We start from the raw sequence: 25,763 nt of genomic DNA on the forward strand, positions 1-25,763 counted from the left end.
TATATTGAAGAACAGTATCTGCCCCAGATAACAAAGTTTCAAAGGCTCACAACACCTAATTTTTTCCAGTAAGGTTAGTCATTTTTAACTTGCTTCCTCTGTTCCCATGGACTGCCCTAAATTTAATTCAGAAATATAGTGAGTTTAATGCAAGACTTAAAAACAGCTAAGCAAAATAGATTCAGGAGCTGCTTGTGATCTGTTAGATAACAGAGAAAGTGCAGCAGCTTCAAGGTTAAGACAACATCAAAAATCCACTACTCACTTTTGAACATTAGTTGAACATACAAAGCATAGTGGCAAAATTCTGGACTAATGCTTGAATATGAGTGTTTCAAATATATTTCAATGTAATAACTTGAGCCAAATTTGAAGCTGAACATTTCTACAGATGTTTTTCACACTCTAAATGGGGCCTCTCAGTAACAAGGAGTTTAAAGGCTCATTTTATTCCTGTGTTCAAAACACTGGCACAAGTAACTGGTAATGAGCTAAATGTCATCCAAAGATTCAACAGTTTCAGGTTCTTTTAGTCTTGGTAATTCAGATGATAGATGGACATACAAAGCACTTTTATTTAGCACTTAATCACTGAAGCACAGCTCAGTTCTAACAGTGTATTCTAAGAACTTCTTATTAAACACTTGAGTTCAGCAGTAGTCATCTCTTGACAACTTCAAAACCTAAAGTATCCCATCCTGAACTTACTGCCTTCAGCATACCCCTTCAAAAATATTTTTAATGCATAAAAATGCAAACAGGTAGAAAAATGTAACATAGCAAAAGAATACCACTTAGCAAGATTACTATCCTTCATTAGCACAGACCTTTCCAGATATGCTCCCATACTCCTTGACCATTTTATTTCATAAACTGAAACGAGGCCCAAAAAAACCCCAAACAGTTAACAAGCCAGAGGGAATCATCCAAATTCACAAGATGCTAGTTTGAATGATTAGCTTGGAGACAAACAATACAAAATTATTAAAAAAAACTACATAAAGCACAAATTGCAAGTTCATTTTTTACCAGCAAAGAAAGGAACATATGCTGTATGAAATTCTTGTATGGTACCTATACAGCATGTATTAAATAGTATATAAAGCAAACAGATGGTAAGTTTGTAATTGATTACGACAGTGGGTTTAATAACAACCCCACCACTGCTGGCTTTCATAACTTTGTACAAATTAGTCTACCACAGCACCAAAAGTTAGAGGACATACCCTCCCTGCACCAGCAACCCCCATTCTTCCCAATCCCCTCCCTGAAACAGGACAGAAACAAATCTGCTAGATGAAGCCATCAACAAGTTAATGTATGCAAAAGCGTTAACAAAAAAAACATCTAGAACCCAACTGGACAAAGTCCTGAGCAACCTGCTCTAGATGACTCTGCACTGAGCAGAAAGTTGGACTACACAATCTCCAAAAGTACCTCCACCCTCAGCAAGTCTGTGTTTCTGTAACAAACTGGAAATATGCAGAGGCATTTCTGTATTTGTTTACAGTTCTACCTAGATACAGGTAAGTACCTTATGTTAGAAAGGCCTTTTTCATTATTAGTTTAATTACAGTAGAGAAATTTCTATCCCCGTCACCTCCATCACTCCCACTGTCTGCAGAAACCGTCCAGCAGCATCTCCAAAAATGAGCAACTTAAAGCAACGTCTCTTTTTGTGCATGGTTTTTAGTTTAGTCTTATATTCCAGTACAGAAATTCTGAGGTTTGTGTTATAATTAATGTCCTAGGAAGGAGTCCATTTAAACAACAAATACGTTAAGATCTCTAAGAGAACTCAATTTCATGTAAGATATTCCCCATACGCTTCTTATTAACTCCAGGGTGAACAGAAAAAGATGTGCAGAAATGATTTCTACTACCCCTCTTGCTCACGTGATCTATTTTTCACATTAAAAACACCCAGACCACTGCAGGCAAAGAGCATACCCAGCTGTTACAAAGGATATAATTCATGACCAGTTCTTCTGCAGACCTTCCATTAGTTAAGCTTGATGAATATTAGTAGACTAACCTAGAAAGCAGTGCCAAAAAAAATTTCAGTAATTTATTCAGGACAAGCCTGAACTCATTTCTGCAGGTTTATTCTGCAATTTTTGCAGTTAAAATAAAGGTTTCACTGTGAGGGTAGTGAAACACTGAAACACGCTATCCAGGGGAGCTGTGAAGCCTCCATTCCTGGAGATACTCAAAGTCTGACTGGACGACATGCTGGGCAACCTGCTCAGGGAGAACCTGCTTGACAAGGGGGAGTTGATGATATTATCTCCAGAAGTTCCTTCCACCCCCAATGATTCTGAATGATTTTATTTAATTCTGTTTTGCGTAATTTGGACTATCATCTAAAATTCAATGGTGTCCAGGTCTACCATTCTGAAGGTCTTATATATTTGAAAAGAATAAGAAAGGTAAATCTTCATAAATAATTAAAAATTTTGCCTGAAGATTAGTGGTTCAATTACAGATTGTCAATAATTCAGATGCAAAAACAACCTTCTTCATAGACACACATAAGATAAATCTCAGCTCTGAACAAACAATACTAATAATTGGAAATTGAAACTCATTTCCAGAATCAGATCCTTGAGGGACCACTCTGAAGTCTTCCTGTTTACATTAAGGTAGGATGCTTATTTAAGAGGTTTTCCAGTTCATGTACAGATAGCTGAGCTTTAGAAAAATCCAGAAAAGCATTTCACTACATACAGTGCAAAGCAGCTATTTCAAATGACCCATCAGATACCAAAATTATTGCAAAGTATGTCTGACTGCTGGTGGTTATTTCTCACTTGGTGGGACAGTGCAAACTGTGTTATAAGAACTTAGATGCTCAGTTCTGCCTAAGCACTTCACTGATGTACAGAACTTAAGTCCAAATTTATTACAGTACCACTGTGGCTGTACAAGTCCCATCCAATTGTGGATTTCAGATGGAGAAAGAGCAACATACCCACTGCACACAAATTTTACTCAAATAAAATTAGAGATACTTGGCCAGTAAAATTCAAACAAGTTCCCCTTCTGTGTAGCTTTTCATCCCTCCTCAATGTATAAACCATTTGTTTTTAAGACAAACCACTGCAGAAGACAGAGTTAAACTAAATGAGCCACCACTCTATATATAAAAAGAATAACTTCATTATTTAATAATTGTACTGACTAATTTGTATTGCCTGAAGCCAAAGATTAAACTGAATACTGACAAAACAGCTCTGGAGTCTTCCATTTATGCCTCTTCTGCACCAAACTCCATTGACCAAGACAAATCTCCTGCAGAGCACACACTTGTTTCCAAGTCTTGTAACACACTTAAAGTAGATTGTGTGTCTGAGTCCACAAGAAGATGTTGGAAAAACTAAGGTTGTACACAAGTTAAGTAATCCTCAGTTTTAAATGCATATAAAAAAACTGCTCAGTCTCCTACTGTTTTAAGACAGGGTCAGCTCTTGGCTCAGCTTTGTTTTTTCCAAGTTGTGCTTAACGAGGTTTGCTGTCCTGGTACTCTGTCTACTACAATGTGTTTAGGTACTTTGAATACCCAGTTCAGCCTTTCCTAGATCTTAAAAACTTTGGCCTATTCAACCTCAACACAGACTATGTACACCTGCTATTTATTCCATAACTTGGACCTATAAACAGAATGAAATTTAGCTTATCCTAAGGAAAGAGTGATGATGCATCTTTTATTTTTGTAATTACTACTGTCAGTAAGAAAAAACATTCACCAGCTTCAAGGGAAATACTCTGCTCATTTGCAGAAGTGAGCAATACTTCAGAATTTACATGCTCAAACTGCCATTTGAGCTTCTCAATAGTTCTTGTGGCTGTTTCACAGCACTGTTTAAAGCTGTTTCGGTACACTTTCTACTAGATACTATGAATATTAGACAGTGTGGTATAGAATAAAACAAGTTATCTAAATGATTGCTGAAAGAAAAAAATCATCTGGAGTAGGAAAAGCCAGAATTACTAAATGATCTGGAAGGAATAAGGGAATGAAAGAGGAAAAGCAGCTGGACTTGAGTTTTGCCTCAATCTGAAAGGAAAAAAATTCAAAACACAGCAGAAGCACAAAGAACTTAAAGCAAAAGTTATGATCTGGAAGTTCATATTAATTAATTACTTTTTGTTTTATTAACCGACTCTTGTATCAGAAAAATTCAATCATAAGTGGCAACAAATCCTTTCAGTCGGGCTTCTCTGTGAACCCAGGCATGCTACATCCACCACTAAAGGAGGTCACTAAAAATTATCAGCCTCCAAGCACCTGGTCTACAACGAAATGTGAACTGGAAAGCACTGCGTTACTCACTTTAATAGGGGAAACTCCTTCGTTTATGTTTCATCCTTATGAGACCACTGCATACAATTTATTAGATGATGCCAAATTACTTTTTGGCATTACAGCCAATACATGGAACAGATTTTGAAAGGAGAGGAGCAGAAAAGTAATTTCAAACAATTTGATCAGTCTGCAAAAGAACTACAAGACTGATGATCCACATGCACACTAAAAAGAGTAGATGAAGTAGTTTAACATTAAATAAGAAGCAAGTAGAGAACACAGTGACTCAGTATTTAAGAAAAAAAAAGTAGGCAGACTTCAGAGATTAGTCAGCAAACCAAAAAAGTTTCAAGTAGGAAAGGGGAAATAAACAAATAGTAAGGTATAGCCATTGTCACAGTGATCCTCAATTTACTACTGTGCCTTGAAAAATGTCACTTTGTTTTAAAAAGCCACAGGCTCTAATTCATAATACTTACTAGAGAAAGAATCACAAATAACTAGTTCTACCCTGCCCAAGTTGTTTCACAAGGTGTTTACTTGTGTACTATAATGAAGCAAGTTTAAATACTGCACGCAACTATAAAAGCCCAAAGAAAACTCTCTGCCATACAACATTTAGAGAAAGTCTCAAGTGGATCCTATCCACAGGGGAAATGGCCACAAAAAGTGGATGTGACAGAGTGACACCTGTTGTCCATTCTTGCTTTTAAAAGTAGCAGCAATATTCCTCAAAAGCAGAATAGAATCCTTTAAATATAATTCTTAAAACAACACCATTTTTCTCCTTCAGGTAACAAAAACATTCAGCTTCCTGAATTGACATTATCTCACTCTAGAACTCTACTTACATGAAAGGACTTCTTGGCTATTTCCAGCAACTGCTTGAACATTTTTAAGGAAACAGATTATAGTAGAGTCCTGCTGCAATAATTTAATTTTAGAAGTAAAAATCATGATGAAAATTTAGGTTGCACTACTGGAGACATGACAGAAGTGAAGAAATTACAAAAAGATCTAGAAACTTAACTGGTTGTTTAACAAAATCCAAGCCAAGTCTAATTTTTCTTTAAGGTAACACAGAAGGATTGTAGAATAAAAAAAATGCATCACTACAATGCACCACCCATTTCCATCAGGCACAGGTATTTACACCATCTAAAAGAGATTACTGCTGAATTACTGAATACCCAAAATCAATTAAAAACCAGCTCATATCACCTGATTACCAGTAACTACTTATGCAAAGCTCTCTCTTTCAAACTTGGGAAGCAATAGGAGATCTAGAGACAAGGCAATTCTTTCCTATTGCCCTGTTACTACCCAAATTATTCATAACAGAGAAATAAGCAAGAGTTGGTGACATGAAAGAAAACATAAGTACTGAAGCTGTCTGAGTACTGATGCATCTTCCTACCCAGAAAAGTCGTCTGCTGGGTAAGTGTTCACACATGAAACAGCTTCGGTGTCCCAATGCATCCCCCAGTTCAGTGTCAGGAGACTAGCTGGTGAGACCTGTCACACAAGCCCAGAGATTACTCTAGACAGGACAATTAATAGGACATTATCAAGTAAGAGTGTGGAGCAACATGTCACCTGTTTTCCTGATGGCTGCTATAGTCCGAAGGTTTCCCTTGAAGTCCACTTCCACAGTTAAATACAGGTCATCTCCATTTGAAGGGGAGACCTGATACCACATGTTTCTTGCAGTTTTTTCCTGCCATTCTTAGTTGCATACACACCCATCTCTACTTCATTATCAATTTAGAGATCATATATTCTGATTATAAGTGAGGCACAATGATTTTTCTACATTCAAATGAAGTGCTTGCATTCTAACAGCTGGTGGTGTCTCTTTGCTATCATCTGTCTATTACCAGGCAGTTTTAAGGGCCAGACTGCTAGTGCTGATCACCTGTACAAGGCAGCAATTTATGCCTCAACTGGACTGCGGGCAGCACCAACAAATAGTAAGGAACAGTTAGACAAGTGCAGGGTAACATGACAAAGGTTTAACTTCCCCTAGATGCTCTGTACATAATTACCACCTCTTAGAGGAGTTTGCTCTTCTCGAATAGTTTTTACTGCATCTAAGCTTCCTTTTTCTCTGGGAAATCCAGAAGTTAACTTCCTGATCGTAATTCAACTATACTGGAAGTAAGAAAAACCAAAAAAACCCAAACATTCCAAACTGAATTATATACCCCTACAAAGCCTGTTTTCTTTTTTCCAACAAACCTGCATTAATATTTTACTGTTAAGGAGTTACACAAACAGCTGAACCAGGCCATGTAACCCAACCACACCAGACCAGCAATTAAGATGTTTTACAGCCTCTCCTCTCAACCTCCCTGGGAAGTGGTCTGCCTGACAGCTTTTCTTGCAGGAAAAATATATTGGCCAATCTTAATTTCCTTCCCTTTTCTCTTTGAAAGCAGCTGCAGCAGCCACAGACAGTGGCTTCTCTTCTAGAGATTTAATATATGTGGCACACAACAGCTAAATCCTTCCATGCTGTACTTCCAAAAAGGACACGAGTCTTCAGATCAGACAACTCCCTTGAAGGTCAAGTTAAAGAGATCCTCTCATTTTTATGACTATACCTGTAAACCCAGAAAACAGGTAAAAGTAAATAAAAAGTGGGACTACAGCATGTAACAACAGAAAACTTCTATAACTAGACAGACAGGCAAGAATGTCTCTGTGTAGCTGCCCTCTTCTGCACTGGCCAAAGGATGATAGTCTGTTTTATATAATAGCAGACCCTGGAGTGCAGAGTGGCTGTAAAATGCTTCTGTTACATTTTCAACCTACAAGCTACCACTCAGCTTCAGGAGGAATATTCTGTAAAGCCTGTAGGTACCTCAGAACCAAGAAGAAATACTATTTCAGACATAAGTGCCAAAGGCAACATCTTTATCAGCTCTTCACTCAATGCTACCAGGCTGGATGCATAGTAAGAGAGAGCTCAGTCATCTGAACGATGCAGTCTGCTTAACAAGAGGTTGCCTGAAAGTGCTCAAGTGTCATTTACAATCTGTTACAACTAAAAGAAAGCTTGACAGGTAGACAAGTATGAGGTTTAATTTAACAGATGTTAAGTAAGTCCTTTCAAAAGCTACTTCTGAAACACTGGGAGAGCTGTATCACACAGGAAAAGTCCCTGTGAGGTTACACATGCACAGTGAACTCGCATTTTCAGTTGTCTTGCAACATTCTGTCACTCCTGAAAAATAATGCATATTGTTTCCTGCATAACATCATGATTAAAGAACAGCTGATTGGTATGGTAGTTTTATTTCATGACTGACTAAAGCATCTCAGTAAATCACTAGGTCTTCTCTGAATGTTTTTTTGGGCACATACATGAAGTCTGACCCCAGAAAATTCTGGCCAATATCAAGTTCACTTGTCTTCTGCTTTTCAAGTCTCCTGCTCTCTGGTTTTCTACTGAATCTATGTCCTTGTGATTCTCCCCTCTAAATAGCTACCGCTGAAGAAAATGATCCTACATGCATGCCTGCAAGAAGCCTGTCATCCCTGACAAAATCCAGAGCCAATGCTGTAGAACTTGATCTGTGCTTGAGCACACAGCTGGTATTTTTTTCAGCACTGCTCAATTAGTATACAATGGTATTATTACCAGATGACTAACAGGTGCTGAAAAAAAACAGCAACTTCAATAAAAGAAGGATTTCTACTGCTGCTATTCCCAGGGTCAACTACTTGCCTTATTTCATCACACTCTCCCTATTCATATGAACCATAGCACTTAATGCAGCAAGATGCCTTTGGAACCTTGGCAGACCCACCACACGAGGGAGTCCTTGGCTGCCGTTTCCCATCAGAGCTGCCCAACACCCAGCACAAGGGCTGAGCGAGGTACCTGCTGGGAGCAGGTGCTGATTAAATTGTCTGAATTCTTAAGCATTCCTGTAAGGTCTGCAGACCAAACAGAATAACAAATTCAAGTGATCACTTTTTTCACCAAAAAGAAAAGCCAAGATGAATACTACAATCAGCTGAACTTTCAAAACTTTTTCATTATGTACTTGACTTCTAATAAGGTATAAATAAATGATTTCCATGAAAAAGAATGGCTCACTTCAAGGAGCAAGCAGAGCTGGGTTTGTAAGGTCCACCTGATTTCCTTAACAGGTAAAAGTAATGTGAGAAAAGTAGCCCCACTAATTCAGTGCCAGCAATGCTGTCTTACAAGAAGAACCCCAAACTATCATTCAATTTCAAATGATCATCCTGATATACACATTAAATAAAAAGAAAAAAACCTCCAAAGAACACTTACATTTGCTTAGAAATAAACCTGAAAACTCATACAGACCACTAAGCTATAAAACTAGTTTCATGGTCTGATATAAAAAACTGACCACAAGTACACTCTAAGCACATTCTGAAAAACAGAAAATCTCAATAGCAAATAATAGTCATAAATTTCAGTATAGTGGCATTTCAGACATTTCAAGCTATTTCAACACTTGTAAAACAGATCCTATTGCAAAATAATGAATTAAAGTAACATAATCAGCAAGAACCACAATATCAGAAAAAGGAAAGCTAAAAAAGCCTATCTTCCAAAAAAATTACACTATTTGCTTCGATATATGACAGTGAAGAACATACTTCTGAGGTTAAGTAATAAAGTCTAGGAGCCGAAACTCAATGTCTAAGTCTACAGAAAAAAAATCCCAGCAGACTGAAGACTTTATTCAGCTACAGATGGTGCCTTCAGTGCTTTACTGCTTGAAGACCTGTCTGCCAGCCCTTGACTGAAAGAGAACAGTCTATTTTCTGGTGAATATTAATACATCTTCTGCCACCAGCCACACAAGTGCTCATTTGCATCAAACACTATTTTCAATAAACTAAGCATAACTTTGTTTAGAACTAAATTTCTGTCTCTGTGTGTGAAGTTAATTGATAAAGATCCACTGAAGTACTGTAAGAATAAGTCAGCTTCGTGTCATTACAAACATGATCAAATCAAGCTCACACCAGCTTGACTTCAGGCTTTATTCTGTCTTTCATCACTCCCAAAGTTGCACACACTGATGGAAGATTGTCATTCAAAGAAACAATACATGACAATGTTACAAGCCTATATGCAAACACCGTCATCTGAATTCATCTCACAGACCCATGTAATTTTTCACAAGTCTCCTAAAATTTCAGAGTGGAGATGTGTTCCCTGACCAGCACAAAAAAGCAAAAGTGGCATTGCTTGAAAGACACAGCATTAAACACTCCAAGCAGTCACAGCCTACGATGTCCTCAAGGCAAGGCCGTGTGGCCATGGGAAAGATCAACAGCACTTCTGGCCTGTAGCCCAACCACAGGAGCATGAAAAGTTTGATAAAGAGTTTCAGATATAGGAGTAAGAAAACCTCAAACCTTCTGTTTGTTTGGATTTGCAATTTAAGACATCAGAATCCCCCACAATGTGCCAGGGTGATCCTCCTGAGAGACAAGCCCACAGAGCACTCTGTGCCAGAACAGGGAGATCATTCAGCTGGCACCAGCTCTTTTTCAAAAAAGTTACTGCATCTTCATAAATCACCATTGTCAACTGCATCTAATTTAAGCCACCAAGATGACCACTTATTTTGCACTGAATAAGGCTAGAAGCACACACATAGACATGCAGTTCACTTAACTGCAGAATTGTACCTTTAAACTACCTATATATTTACGGTCTCTCTAACAAGAAAGGCTAAAGGAATAAGCACACAGATACCATCACTGTTGCTTTCCTTCCATTTACTTTTAGCATAAATTATCGTTCAAGTTTCATGGTCCTTTGAAGTCTGCATTTAGGCTTGAACTGCATTTTAAAAGCAGCTTCAGCAAAATGAGGGAAACTGCATGAGTCACAGAGCAATCCCTAATTTAACTGCAGTTTGATCATAGTTCCAGTAAATGGATTCTATTTACTGAAGGCTCATACACCACTGAGCTCACAAGCTTGCAACACCTGTGAATCATGATTGCTACTAGATTTCAATATTTGATACGTTGATGCCTCTTTCTCCCAAACCCAGTTTTTCCCTGCTATTGCTCTGAACCTGGAAAAACAGAAATCAAAGACTGGACGAAAAGGGCTAAACACTGATCAAAGTACTTGACAGTTTATCCTGCTATGCAGTAACATTAAATCTGTAATTAAACAACTATTAGTGGAGTTTTAAGTTATCTTAAAAATTGTAATTTTTCAGGAAGAGAACCTGATGTCTAACCTCAGCCATGTTCAGCTCTACCCTTCTATTAACTCAGTGCCACCCTCTTGCATTGTATCTGTCATGGTTCTTAACGTGTGAGGAACATCAGCTGCTGCTTCATCAACATACTTTTTGATATCAGATACAAAAATGAGGGTGTAGCTCTGGTTCTTCCCCACATCAGGCAGAGAAAGTCGAGGATAAGGGGTATTGTGGATGCTAAGATATACACAAACTCAATCAAAAATCTTCAGTGAACCAGAAAAGACATTAACTGAGGGTTAATGTCTTATTTACAGATACTCCATGTCCAAATAGGTAATCCCAACCGCAAAGAGCAGCTGGAAGCAGGGACTGCATAGGAAAGTGTATGCTTCCACACAAGCAAAAGTAAAGAGGCTTAACTTCTCATACTTGGCATACTCCAGGAAGACAAGAAGTCCAAAGAGAATAGTGTAGTAGATCCTTTTCTGCAGTTATGCAAAGAAAACCATATGATGCCTGTTTGGTAAATTTGTACTGTAAGAACTGTCAGTCGAAGTGTACCATGACAAAAGAAAAAATACAAAAATACAGTGCTTCCATATAGCAAAATAAGTATAAATATGTGAAGTCAAACAAAGTTCCTTGCACATATTTAAGGTCTTGCTTCTATAATGCTATATACTAGCTGCTTGGATACATAATGGACCAGCCATTAATCAGTTAGGACCATCTGCAGCTTGAAGTCTATTACCTATCACTGTGTTACCACTTTCTGCAGTGGTAACCACATCCTTGTAACCAAGATAACATCCTTGGAGTGAAATGGCTTCAGGGTGTGCAGGTCAGCAACACTGCTACCCAACCTGAGGCAGACGTCAGCAAAACACACCTGATTTTATAAATACCTCGCACTAATTTCACAGCACAGTTACCCTGAAAGGCAGTAATGCTTCTAAAAACTTGAGATTACTTGAGATCTGTTAACATACAGTAGTTTCCACTAGAATTAATATTTATTAAAACAGCTGGGCTAGAATCACTAGGAAATAACAGCAATACATACCTACAAGCACCTGTGAAAGAGTAAGCAGTGTTAAGACATGCCAAACAGCAGCCTTCCCACAGTGGAAGCAAAGAGCACTTCCTCTACCAAAAACACAAGAGATATCCTGTATCACTAGAGGACCAGTGACAACTTGTAAGACAACAGTTACACAGGCTTCTTGTTACTGCAACTGCTGACAAGAGTTTTAATTTGCCTGCAGAAGTGCAAGAGAACTATATTGCGTTAATCCCCACCAAAAAGCACAGCGCTTGCTGAAAAGCCAAGCTATTTAATGAAGATCATGTTCTGATTCACTATGCTCAGAGAGGTCCCTAATCATATTTAGCCTTATAAACAGAGTTCCAGTTTTAAAACATCAAGTCCTTGATTATGCTGCATATTGAGATCAGCTCAGTAATTCACGTTAATATATGGATGAATAAACATTTATCCATTTTAAAAATAGCTTGTTTCCACAATGTCAGTAGTAAGAACTGAATAACTAGGCAACTTAAATGAATCTCTCTGCAGACTATGAAGGTTTAGTCAAACAGCTTTTTGCTGCCTTTTTATTTGTAAAAACAAAGCCCATAAACTCCTGAAAGGTCAAACCAGTATTGTGCCTGCAAAGGAGAGAAAAGCAAGTGGAAGTACAAAGACAATCAAGTGCTATCTTGAGTAACATCAGATGAAACAAGTTCCTTCATCTCCACCTGCTTGGATGACTCACTTCCAGGAGTCATGCTAAAGTGCTATAAATTATGCATTATACTATGAAAAAGCGCAGTAAATACTGCTAAATCCCTTCCAATAACATTAAATAGTAATATGCAGAATCAGAGAAGATTTACTATATGATACAATATTATAGGCCTAAGACAAGTTTCTATTAATAGTAATAATATGGGTCCACACCTAAGGCTTGTTTGCAAACAACTCCTTCAGGATTATTCATGCAGTCCAGACAGTAGGACAGTATTCCAACCACCAGCTAAGGAGGCCAACTCTGCTGTTGCACTTTCATCCAACAAGCACACAAAGTTCAAAATTACTTTATTACCTTTGTGCTGTTACAATACACTGAGTCCCTAGGCCACAGAGACTGCATTTTAACAGCTGTAGAGTTAAAACATGGACTATGTTGAAAATTAAAAAGGCTGATGTTAAACACAACCCTCCTCTTCACATCCACCCCCAGAAAAATCTATGTTTTAAGGTCTTCAGCAAGTTTTTCCAGAGCAGAAATTAAACAGCCACCATATAGAAATATATATTTGCCTCTAATCCCATTGGGTTTTTCTTCTTGATTTCATGTTTTAGTCAAGGTCTGCAAAAGGCACCCTGCTGGGAAAATACAGTTTGTTAGTCGATACCTTTGTACACATCCCTCCCCAAATCAGAAACTGTCAGGCTGCCAGAACTCATTCCCTATCTCAATACACCACTAAGCAGCAGCTAGAGAGAACCCCTGCCTCTCAGACTCTGCACACCAGAAAAGAGCATCCAGCTTCAGCCACCCCCTCCTTTAGCTGCCAAGTTACTCTACTGTTCCACCCTAAGTGCACTCAAAAACTTGCAGGAACAACTAATGGATTAGATTAGTGCAGGATTGCAAACATCATGCACATTGGGAATAAAAGCAGAGAAGGAAGAGCTGGGGAGTTCTATAAAAATAGCAAACCTCTTTTGCAAAGTGCCAAAGTTGTAGTTGTCTGTTCGTTCACATGATCCTCCCTGTATCAGGCACTTTTACAATATAAGCAAATAACCAGAATTCCAGCTACTCACTATCCTGCTGTTAATATTTTCATTTTTTCTTCCCATGAGAATGTTTTTGAAACTTTCTACACTGTAGATAAGTAGTCACTTTGCAGATTAAGCCACTCCACTTATGCCATAATATTTGTCTTTTGCTTCCTCTACAACATGAAGGCAACTTGTCTAGTTTATCTCTTACAGCACTTCAAGGCAGCAACAAAACTAGAATCTGAAATTAAGGCATAAGTATATGACCATACTTCCCATAAGCCTGTAAGGCTAGTTTGGATGCTGCAGAATTAGTCTTACATTAAGGCACATTAAAGTTTCAGAGTTGAAGAGTACGCTAACACTGTTCAAAGCGACAGTGACAAGAGATGAAAAACTGCCAGCCCAGGCTCAACTGAACAATGACATCACTCTGAAGCCTAAAATTCCCATCAAGTCAGGAGCTCTGCAGCAGCACTGACAGGGGATAAGGTTTCCAACAGCTCTGCTGTTGCCAGACACTAAACATGCACTATGAGTCTTTGCACTAGTATGATAGAAGTAGAGAAAACTACAGAGGTTAACAAGTTTCAAGTGTTTTAGATTCAAGCAGCCAGTCAGACAATGCAGTTCCTACTGCTTCCAGTGAGAACACATGGTATCTTTCCCTTGATTACCAGAAGACTGCTGTAGAAGTCATAGCAAACATAAAAGCTCCCAGTAAGATACCATTGTTTCACCCATGATCACAGAGCTCCTACTCCACAGAAAAATCCTCTCCATCTCACAGCCTCAGTCATTTGGGCAGAAAACAACTGAACATGGTCATCAGGTCTTTCCTCAGACTCTGCTCTAGAGGAGAGTATTCTGTAACCAAGGACCTGACAGTACAGAGTCTCTCCTAACACTGCACTGACTGTATGCACATACACTGCACATACTGCATTATAACCAACATTACCAGAACAATTACTGCTATCAACAACATAAGCTCAACTCTGATGACATCATGTCCAACACCACACATCTCCTATTTTCTTCTGTGACCAACCCAGAATCCACTGCATTTATTGTCACAGCTCTTCAACAAAAGCAGATACCATGCATGAGAAATTTTAGTATTAACAACTAAAAACTATTTCTGTAGAAACTTGAATTGCAAACATACTGCCTATGACTGCATAAAAGATTTTCTGGAAGTGTTCAACTTCTGGGAAGTATCTGCAAAAATCATTAGCTGCAGAGGACAATATGAAATATACACAAGATAGATATGCCTACTTACATAAGACTAAGGTTGACAGGACAGAAAGAAAAAGTAATATGACCCTTCTGTGTGCCTGTCCATTACACTGTGTGATTTCTAGCTGTAAGAGTCTACAAAATGTTTAAGCATCACATAATAAAATCTACATAATTTTATTCCAAGAGCCTATCATTTTGACCATAAAGAAATGCTACCACAGTGTGACAAATAGTCATTGGTCATAGGCCAAATGGGAACCCAGACTTCCGGAAGAGTGTGCAAGAGGATCAGGCTTTAAACTAACATGTAAGCTCCACAGTAAGGCAGATGATGTCTGAAAAACAGGCCCATGTAACAGTGATCAGCAAGAATGTCCTGAAAGACTTTGTCTTCACATTTAGAAAGCAGGAAGTCTGACAGCAGAAAATTATGCAAAAAGAAACCTTCAGGTGGGGAGCACCCAGCTCCTTGTACTAAATGGAACAGTCCTTTACCAGGAGTTCACAGTTACACAAGTCTACAGGTGTGAGATACTGTTCCACACTAGAACCCTCAACATATCCTGCCTTGTTTACTAGGTAGTAAAAACAGGCATGCCAAAATGCAAAGTGTCTACATGTATGAATTATTATTAATTAAAGCACACTCCTGGAATGACAAGAAAAGCTGACCTATCAACAAACAGGTTCTCTTTTAGAGAACATAAGTTGTGAATTTTGTGATCATATGATTATTCTAATAGGAAAACAGTATAGGAGCTTTGATGGCAAGCAAGCTAATAAATTCTCCCCTATTTGTGACACTTGACTTCAGCTGCTCTCTGAAATAAGTCTGAATTCCACAAAGTTTCAATTTGGCTAACAACTCCACAAACACTCCTGGGTAAATGACAAAAAAACAAAAGGCCTCAAATCATGGAGACTATTCCACAATGTGAAAACTAAGCATCTATCTTCCACAGGTACAACTGACTCTGCACTAAAAACAGTGGTTGCTAAGTCTAGTCTTTTTTTTGTAAGGACACCGCATTAATTGCTATTTTTACCTTTACTCAAGTTTCAGAAAAGTAGACCTAGAAGATGCAGTTTCCCACATTCAGGTAAGTGTTCCTTTATAAGTGGTAGGTATTACTGTCCCTTGCATTTTATGAAAAGCTGCTAAACCATCTGTCTTGCATAAGCAGAAAGCCTGTGCTTTTAAGTGCCTGAAGAAGGGCAGTTTGATTATCAGACTTAATCTCATTTTACCCTCTTGCCTTACATTTAAAGTATTTTGGCTTAATTTCTATAATTATGCATGCTTAACAATAAAGTAAAATGTTGTCTGCTGCTTTTCAATATGTAAAAGCACTTACACTCAAACTATCTAGAGCAACTGGTAAGAATTCAGTTATGATGCTTGGTTGAAACCAGGGTCTCCCAACTACTGTGCAACTATAATTAGTTCACGTGGTAGTTCTGTACCTTGTATTTACATACATCCACATTAGCCAAGAGCATGTAAGAGTTAATACAGACTTCAGAATATCTAGGCACAATGACTCATTCCAGACAGATTCTCTGGTTAGCAAGTGAAGATAAGTGACATTCATGCCCCAATTCTCAGATACTGCTCTTGTCACTGGGATTCTCACATGAAGAGACTAATTCAGCACCACTTTAAACCTTGATACTAATGAAGATTTTAATCTCTATCTCAGTAAAACAGAATAACAATCTGCTATTTTAAATTCTTGCTGAGAACACTTTCAGTGTTTTTCCATGAGCTGAGCACACAAACTCCCTTCAGCTACTAACGTTGCCCCAACAGCAAGTTGTGCTCACAAAGAGCATGTGTGGAGATGAATGGCAGGAGCCTTCTGCAGTTCAGCTTTCTCAACTACCTCTTTCAGAACCAAATCCTTAGGGGAAAAAAAGAAAAAAAAAATCAGTAAGGGACACAAACTTTATGTTGACAGTAAACTGCAAGGAGCTATAATCATTGGCTGAAGCAATTAAGAGGTTTTAACAATTTCTATTCTATGTAAAATGCATTACTGGAATGACTAGAACAGCCCTTTAGAAAAAGGGCTTCAAGCTGCTCACAGGAAATTAAGAAGAGGACTTCACTCCAACAGGTTTTCCAGAGGCAGAAAGGCCCTAAAGCTCAACTCAACTCAATCCTGAAGTGTGTAGACAGCTTCAGGGAACTTGGGCACTGCTATAATGCAGCCTTAAATGCACTCCAGTGTTGCAGATGTGACCAAACTGAACATTAAATAGAACAGGAAATAATTTGGTTCAAATCAACAGGATACTCTGACAAGTATTTGGGTGAAGATGGCAGTAGCCATCCTTGATCCCTCTGAATTTCAATGCATGGCATCGGTGACCTGGAAAGCAGCAGGCTTCATGTCTTAAGATCTAATGTAGATCACATCAGTGGGGTATGGTCTGGGACTCTGACACTGCTTGCTAAAATAGACAGATAGGCTAAAATTTATTGTTTTCTTCATCAAGTAAAGTTTCACTGCAGAGAAACAGCTCACCAGCACATTTCATTTCATCCACCCACAATAACACATTTCTTAGCATTCCTATACTGGAACTTTCATTTGCTTGGCAAACAGCTCTCAGTTCCAGTATGTCACAAAGTTTCAACTCATGAAGTAGCCAGAGCTTATATCCAATACTGATATGGACCAACCTGAACTAGACAGTCAAGGGCAGACCAGAGTTTTGCCCCTTAACAATTCATATTTGCAGTTTAGCCTGTATGAAAATGTTTCGTTTGACACTTGCCTAAACTTCTCATCATTTATAGTTATTCATGAAATATCTAGTACCGGTGACTGTTTTAACACAGGAATTAAACCAATATAATTCTGAAATTTATGCCAAATTATTTCTTCACAGAATTCAGTAACAATCCCTGTTCTAATTTTTTTTTTCTAATTTGCTTTTCAAGAACTCTATAGAAAACCTGAAAATGAGTAAGAACAGGACTGCAACTAGAGAATTCTTTCCTCAGCATCCACAAACAAGGCTATCTTGCTCCAAGCTATTTAAATCTGAAGTATTGCTCCCAATGCAGTTATAAGGTCAGACACCACATTTCTCGATCTCTTTTACACTAAAGCCTATTGGAATAAAACATGCAATTTTCTGCTGGCAGCTGAATGTACACCTTAAAGTTGAGGAGCTGCTCTCAGATAAAGGAGAAAAACCAACTCTGTTCTCCAATAGATCAAACTCTGGAGTTCTCACCTACTGGGAATGTAATTTAAATTCAGGATCCTTCCTAGGTATCACTTCATGCTATACAGAAGATATCATACAAGAGGTCTGCAGTTAAGACTCACTCCATTCTACTCCCAAGCAAGGAGTCTTTTGACACTAAGTAGCAGCAATGTGAGCTTCTAGCATATAAAACATCAAAACCATCTTGTAAGGATACAAGCAATTTGCACATCCATCATTAATACCTTCAGGCTCAATTCTGTGTGCCCGCAGCAGTCTCTTAATTGGAAAAACCATGTAATCCTTCAACAACTTTAATAAGGAATGCTAAACATATGAACTTCGGTCTGTGAGACTGGGATAAAACACTTTGAAGAGCCATCTAACTCATGAAGTACCAGTTAAATCTTTCCATTTCTAGAACAAAAGATCAGAAAACAGACAAGTAGAATACCTTTTGTTTCAAAGTACTGAAGTCATTACCTATAGAGAAGACAGGCTTGTTTTCTGCAACCACCAGTCTTCAGCTGAAGACACCACGATATGCCACCAGCCCAGTCTAATTTCTTGGGCATCCCCAGGGACATTTGATATTCTTCACAGTGAAGACCAGAAATTGCTTGGAGGTTTGGTCAACCCAGAAGGACTAAAAGAAGTGGTTTCAGTAGGAAAGGCTGCCATGTTGAAGCAGGGTACTTTACAGATTTAACTGTTATACTACCTAATGTCTTATAAGCAAGCCCCCTCCTACAGGAAGAAGAATTGGTCATTCAGATCCAAAGGCAGCTTTGCCTCCCCTTCACTGAGAGGCACAGAAGTCAGCCAGAGATTATTCAATAAAAAGGAGATCAAAGGACCAGTGTTGGCCTTTACACAGCCCCTGAGCTTGACTCATCTTGTGCCACTAAATAGTCCCTACTTCAGGGAGAGTAAACTGCCAGTAATCACTAATTGAAATGAGGAACAGCCATGAAGTATGGCTTAGTGAATTCACCAAGACAGAGGGCATGCACTCTGGCAGCTGTCTTCCAGAAGTCATACTTTTCAGGCAGGATTCCCTTGCTTTGGGGGAAATTGCTTTCAAATCAACAAACTGTATGTAGAATACTCAGAAAAGATCAAGACTGAAAAGATCCCATTCTTGTAGTCTCAGAAGTACAGCATTACCTCTCTAGGCCTGAGTACAGTACAACTGTCTGTACATTTCTTCTTTAGTTTCTAGTTTGTAATGTACCTGAAGTCAAGCATACAATTGACTGATGCTTTATAGAGCTGAGTTGCAAGAAGTCAGGCTTGAGAATCCACCTTGTGACTGGAGGCACAGAAGTGCAGTTGGTAAGAACACTGTTTAGAGGACAGTAGCCAAGACCTATAATCAAGAGAAACCAACACCAAAACCATCCCTCTATATGTAACAGTTATTCTCACACAACATACAAAAACAGTCAACTGCTGTCTTCAGCATGCAGAAAATGACAACAAAAAAGTATCCTCAAAGTTGGTAATTATTCAGCATCTTATCAGTAATGGAATTACTCTGGCAATTAAACTACTTTGTATTACCCAAAAAAGGTACATGCTCTTGCTGAAGTCAGTATCACTGTGCAGCAGACTAGATGATCAAATTTAGGAGATGGGATCTCTAACTTTGGGTCACTCTGATCACCCTCAGTCGGTACAGATGTAGATGAATACCACGCAAATATTCCCTTCAGCATCTTTTTGCTGCCAGACTCATAAGCATTGTACTTGTAGTGCTGATACAGTAGTGTCTGCATCAATGTGGGAGAGGTGGCATTACTTTTTCTGCCATGCTAGAGGAACAAGTATGTCAGCAGGACAAAAGAAGAAAGCATGCGCTGCTTGCCAAAGACAAGTCCTGGGTTTGGTGTCAGAGCTGCCTGAAGGTTTTTAGGCCTTGTCTTCCATTATTCATTTTGACAGTTGGGGAACACATCCCTCAAGTATACCCAAACCATTAACACAAACACATGTAAGTGAGGCTTGAAGCCACAAACAATCTGCAACAACTAAAGTTTTTGTCTTCCTACTTTTGCTGCTCAGGAACACCAAGTCACAAAGAAGTTTTTATTTAGTGTGAGAAGAATGTCCATCTTCTGCCACTACCTCTTGTTAATAGGAAAGTATGGGCTTCCATACCTTCAACCAAAGCATACAGAACATGCAGCCTCAAAGAGGTGCATTTTTAAACAGTCAGAAGCTAACCTGAACATCTAAGAGTTGCCACCAAGAACATAAGGATAGGTTCTTAAAAGATGGATATTTGAGAAGTCCGCAAAAAATCCAGGAAATAAGAGTATTAAAGTCAACACTGCCGAATAAAACTAACGAAATGTCAACACAGGCGATACATGAATGCTTTTTTTAATTTGAGAGAGTTTACAGTCAGAAAAGAGATGAGACAAACTCAACTTTGCCAACCATCCTTTCAGTCTTGTTTTAAAGTGCATGCATCCATCTGGTAGTTAGTTCTTCCAAAGTTAAACAACTGGTCTAAATACATGCAACCTGCACACCAGCTCTCTCTAATTTAAAGTTCTAACAGAATGCACACTGCTACTCATACTTGAGTGTTGCATCCTAAAGAAACTGCTCAAGTGCTGCAATACAAATGCAGCTTCACATACAAAGCTGACTATGAAGTCCACCTTTTTCCAAAGCAAGGTACAAGTTTAGATACCTGCAATCCCTGAAAAAGGAAGCTTTGCATCAAGTAGGGCTAATGAAGCCGTGACTCCAAGGGAGCTCAAAAAAAGTAAACCATGTACAAATATCTCATTTTCCACATGTGAATCTTCTTTCCAAGGACTCTAAAGCTCAAGAGACTTAAGTGTCCTGTTAGCATTTATAGCACTCATAGAAACCTGGATAAAGTTCAAATAGAGACACTTAATTTTGGGGTGTAGAATCTAGGTAACACTGAACCAAAGCTCCTTCTGACTAGCAGCACAAGCATTGGCTTCTTCTGCCTTTATTCAAAGATTTAATGGAACTGCAAAACACCATCTGACAGCTCATTGCTTGGAAACTGAAAAAAAAAAAAAAACCAGCAGAAAAAACCCCAAACCAACATACCTGTTATTTTGTCCCTGACAAGCTTGCAGGATTCTATCTCACCAATGCTGCCAAACAGACTCTTCAGTTCCTCTTGTGTCATGTTCTGTGGAAGGTAGTTGACTATTAAATTGGTCTTGCTGTCTTCTGTGTTCCCAGAATCAACTGGTGATGAGCAATTGTTTATAGTGTTCGAACCATGGGCTGTGTTATTGCAAGTTGGTCCATTAGACAGTTGTGTTTCCATGGCAGCAATTACCTGCTGAAAAGCACAGAAAAAACAAGCCATCAAAATTCATATTTCACCACCTATTAGGAGAGTTCAAACAAGAATCTAAAATACTTGTCACTATGTAGAAGTGGTATTGCCAGAGCCATATACTGCTTCTATATGCAAATAGATCCACCCATACAGAATTATTTTAATTGTCAGTCATGGCAATACTTCATAAAAACTTACAGGCAAATAAAGTTGTCACTAAAATCTTCTACAAGCTCTCCCAATGAAGTTAACACTCAACTTAGTTTCCATCCTCCCCCACTCCCTTTATTTAGGGCCATCATGGCCTTATAAATATAGAAGTCGCCAGGTAGAATTGGCTCATTGCAAGGGTAATCAATTCTATTAACTTACAATGGATAACTGAAATGATATGAAGCATAGCTTTTAAAGTGATAGCATTTGGTTATTTTTTATATAACCAGTACAATTCCTGGTTCTCATTTCTTCCCTTCCCTGTACCCTGTTAAATTGGATACTTTAACTTGATTAACTTACAGACATCAAAACAAGGGAGTTATCACTCCAGGAATTACACTGTTTCACCCCAAAGTAACTGACTGTATTACTGGTAGATACTGCAAACACTTGGAGATGTGCCAGTGCTTGCCCACAAGCTACGACATGTACAAAAGGCTCTCTGCCATCTCAGTCAGTCACTGAACGGTAGCAGTTGGTAAGTACAGTGGATTTTTAATGGCGGTCTAATATCCAAGAGTTGGTCAGCCTACCCTGCTTGAGACCAACTATACAGGACAGCATCCAACAGAAAATTCTATACATTAATTATCCAGTAATAAACATTTCAGCACAGAATCAAGACTCATCAAGAAGTTTCCTTAAAAAAAATCCAGCAGTCACTGAAATCCAACCTCATACTTCAATTTCTAGGAGTTCTCACAAAAAAATCCTATTGTAAAAATCACAGTGTAATGCCAGGACCTCTGGAGGTTGTCCTAACTGTCCTGCTCAGAGCACTGTATGCATTCAGTGCATATCTGAACAGCTGACTAGGTCAACTGCACTCAGGGAGTGCAAATTTGAATTATCCCAAAATAGGAGAGGGGCAGTAAGTCAAGTGTCTCAAACTACAATTCAGACATTCCTGGGAACACACTTCTATGTTCTGCATACAGAAATATTTTCCAAGAGGTTACTTCAGTACAACACAAAAGGGAAGATTCACTTAATAAGAATACTTAATATAAAAATGTGATCTAGTTTTCTTGAGCAGCTACAACATTTTCCTCTCTTGAGACAACCTCCAAGGAGTAACCTGCTCCTGACACTGCGATGAAACAAGTCAGCTGAAAAGATGAGAAAGTAGATTATCCCAATTAAGACAAATTACTTTTCAAAACATAGTCTATCTGGCAGAGGAAGTAGCCACAAATGCTATGCTGAGGCTCTGTAGAATTGCCTTCCCCTACTCCTTTAGTTTTTTTCCCCTCCTCAAATTTTAAGTGTTCCCTCATCAAAAATAGCAAGGACAAACAATGCGCTCTTAATTGCACATTTATTTTCATGTTCAGGTGGTAAGAATGAGGTTCTAAGCCAACATTCAAATGAACAGCTGCAGTAGCCTGTGTGTGCAGAAATTACAGCACTTCTGAGCTATAGAACCATCTGTTCTGAATAAAGTGATACTAATATGTTTTACAAATAATGCATGTTCTATTGATAGGTTGAATACAACTGTTCATAAAACACAAAGCACATCTTCAATAGTTACTAATATTTTCCACCCAGAAAATTAGTTTAAGAGATAAGTTTACAGTTTTCAAACAATTGCTTAGAATAAGACTTGTAGGTATATTTTTAAAATAGTAATCATAAATACACAGCATACAGGTTTTTAAAGTTACTGCAATTTAGTATTCAGACCATACCAAAACCATTTTAGTACAATACTACTCTTCAATTATCCACCAGGTGTTTTGAATTAGTACTAAAATCTAATTGACATTAAAAGAAAGGCAAGCCACTGCAGTATAATTTCTACAGAAGATCACCATATTATAGAAAAAGTTGTCATGGTATGCCAGTGTGCTCTAGGCTCTCACAGAATAGGGACACAACCTATAGCCTATAACAAGACGTAAAAAAGAGTTAATGTTCCAAATGGCAGACTAAAGAGTTTGGTATGGCCTCAGCACTATTAACATGTAAAAACGTAGCCTACAGAATTTAAGAAAAATCCCACAGACCCCAGTCCAAGGCTCTGCTGCCCACGAACCACTTCTAAGCAGAGAAGCCACATCACACAGTCTGACTGCCATGTTAGTTTGGAGTTGCCGTCTGCAATATGGACACAAAAAGTACTGTATGTTAGATTAGCAAGATAATGCAACAAATCAGTTTGTACAAATTTACAGTAATTGCATTTATATTCCCAGCACGTCTATGCAGTGTGGCTTAATTGGATTTGAGGCAATTCCAATCTAATCTTGCCAAATTCAGCTTTGAAGTTTTTTCTTACACGAAATAAGATGCTTATCTTTAAGAAGTTTCGAACAATAATGCAGTCTAGTTACCCCTGTATCTACACTGGAAACTATCTCTGGAACCACGTCATGCCTAAAAAGAACTATATCACAAAATGAATTTTTAGATCTTCAAGACCGAAGGAAGAGGAAAGAAAGAAAACACAGAAAGCCCATTTTCCATTAGTATGAAAAATGACCACACACCACTGAAAAACAGTGCCCCTTACATGCTTTTCCCAGCCCACAAAAAATAACACAAGACTACAAACTGCTTTGCTAGAATCCAGTCTGTTCCTGAAATCCTACATTTTAAATAACTTAAAATCTTGCAGAGATAGCATTCAGTAAGTTCTGTTGCATTAGCTGTTCGAGAATACTACTGGATGCACAAATCGCAGTAGATTCAAGGATTTCTCAAGTGTAATTATTGGAGCAAAACATGCAAGACATAGTTCTTCATAAGGGTATTTTTGTCCCCAAGCACATTGTATTTAAATAAAACATCATTGCAATCCCAGATGGATTTGAATTGAACAGTGCTAGGAGGATACCACAAAAACAAGTGGGTCATTTGCAGACAATTACAAGTAGTCCAAATGTTAAATATAACCACAACATGGCACAAATAGCAGTTGCCACAGCTGGTATAAATACAAGAAAACTTTCTTGCCCCTGGTTAACAGATGAGAAGTTTAAACTTGATAAAAAAGAAAAAATACCACACAAAACAAACAAACAAACCTAAAATAAAACCAAACCACACCACACAGAAAAAAACCCACAAGGACTCAGATTAAAGGCTGAGGGAGCTGGGGCTCTTTAGCTTGGAGAAGAGGAGACTGAGGGGTGACCTCATTAATGTTTATAAATATGTAAAGGGTGAGTGTCACAAGGGTGGAGCCGGGCTCTTCTAAGTGACAACAAATAATAGGACAAGGGGCAACGGATACAAACTGGAACACAGGAGGTTTCACTTAAATATGAGAGGAAACTTCTCAGTGAGGGTGACAGAACACTGGAACAGGCTGCCCAGGGGGTTGTGGAGTCTCCTTCTCTGAAGACATTCAAACCCCGCCTGGACACCTTCCTGTGTAACCTCATCTGGGTGTTCCTGCTCTGGCAGGGGGATCAGACTAGATGATCTTTTGAGGTCCCTTCTAGTCCCTAACATCCTGTGATTGTGGAAGATGGCTGCATCCAGAGTTTATAAACATATACTACCTAACAACTTATCCTGGTTTAAAACAGTATAAATTACTCTTCATTTCAGTTTGCTACTGAATACCATATGGTTAGCTGACTTCATGTCTGGTCTTTACTTCTAAATTATGTTGATAAAGACCTTTAATAATCTTCTTTTATGAAAAATATTGAGGATTTGATATTGATCTCAAGTTTGCAAGCCATTCCCTCTGGTCTCAGCAATGCCAACAACTGCACTTCTGAAGCTCTCCATTGTATACAGGGCAAGTATGTCTGATGAACTGCTTATTACATGAAGAAAAACTGAAAGTCTCAAATGACATCTTTTAAGTCCAGACAAGCTTTATTAAAGAGACTGCATTAAAGTAGCAGTCTACAAACTTCTGTCCTACAGAAACTGTGGTGATGTGCACAATATATTTGTATCTCTATGGCCCTCAGCAAAGCAGTGTGACCTGATGGATTTATTATTATTTATTATTAGCTTCCTGTGAGCCCTAGGCTGCAGATGGAAAAATCCAAGAGGACAGATTACTTGTATGCACAGGACTTTGGCATATCCGCTACACAGACTGCACTGTGTCCTTCAGCATCACAACAGTTCTCTAAAGAGCACCTCCTACCTGAAGTACTTTCAGTTTGCTTAACACATTTATCTTCACTGAATTGTTCCACAGGGTACTCCTGTCAATGTACTAGTCAGTCAGTTCTCTAACTATGACACCATTATGCCTCAAAGCTGAGCTTTGCTCTACCAATTCTTTGACCATTTTTTGTTACTATTCTCAAAGCTGCACAGAATGCTCTTTTACATGTAGTTTGAAAAACTAAAGTTCTCACCCTTTTATTTATATTTCTACTTGACTGAAAATAGAAGATCTAGCTAATTGCACCCAAAAAAAACTTGTAATTAAAAAAAGTTTCCAGCCTAAACATTGTA

At 38.4% G+C, this 25,763-nt stretch overlaps 1 protein-coding gene across 6 annotated transcripts in view; it reads right to left on the reverse strand.

Moving 5' to 3' along the window:
* Positions 1–23,428, reverse strand: part of ELAVL2 (ELAV like RNA binding protein 2) — a gene marked incomplete at both ends in the record, with an annotated part of 50,236 nt that extends 26,808 nt beyond the window's left edge. For 2 of the 6 annotated variants that reach the window (XM_082075214.1, XM_082075213.1), the window contains 2 exons: positions 20,876–21,113; positions 23,342–23,413. In XM_082075214.1, the coding sequence (XP_081931340.1) occupies positions 20,876–21,113; positions 23,342–23,413 (310 nt within the window). Of the gene's footprint in view, positions 1–20,875; positions 21,117–23,341 lie in introns of all 6 variants that reach the window. The other 4 variants (XM_082075216.1, XM_082075215.1, XM_082075217.1 and 1 more) reach the window with 3 other exon arrangements.
* Positions 23,429–25,763: the final 2,335 nt, after the last annotated feature.

Source organism: Streptopelia decaocto, assembly GCF_964273445.1.
Source record: "Streptopelia decaocto genome assembly, chromosome: Z".
Classification (NCBI taxonomy): domain Eukaryota; kingdom Metazoa; phylum Chordata; class Aves; order Columbiformes; family Columbidae; genus Streptopelia; species Streptopelia decaocto.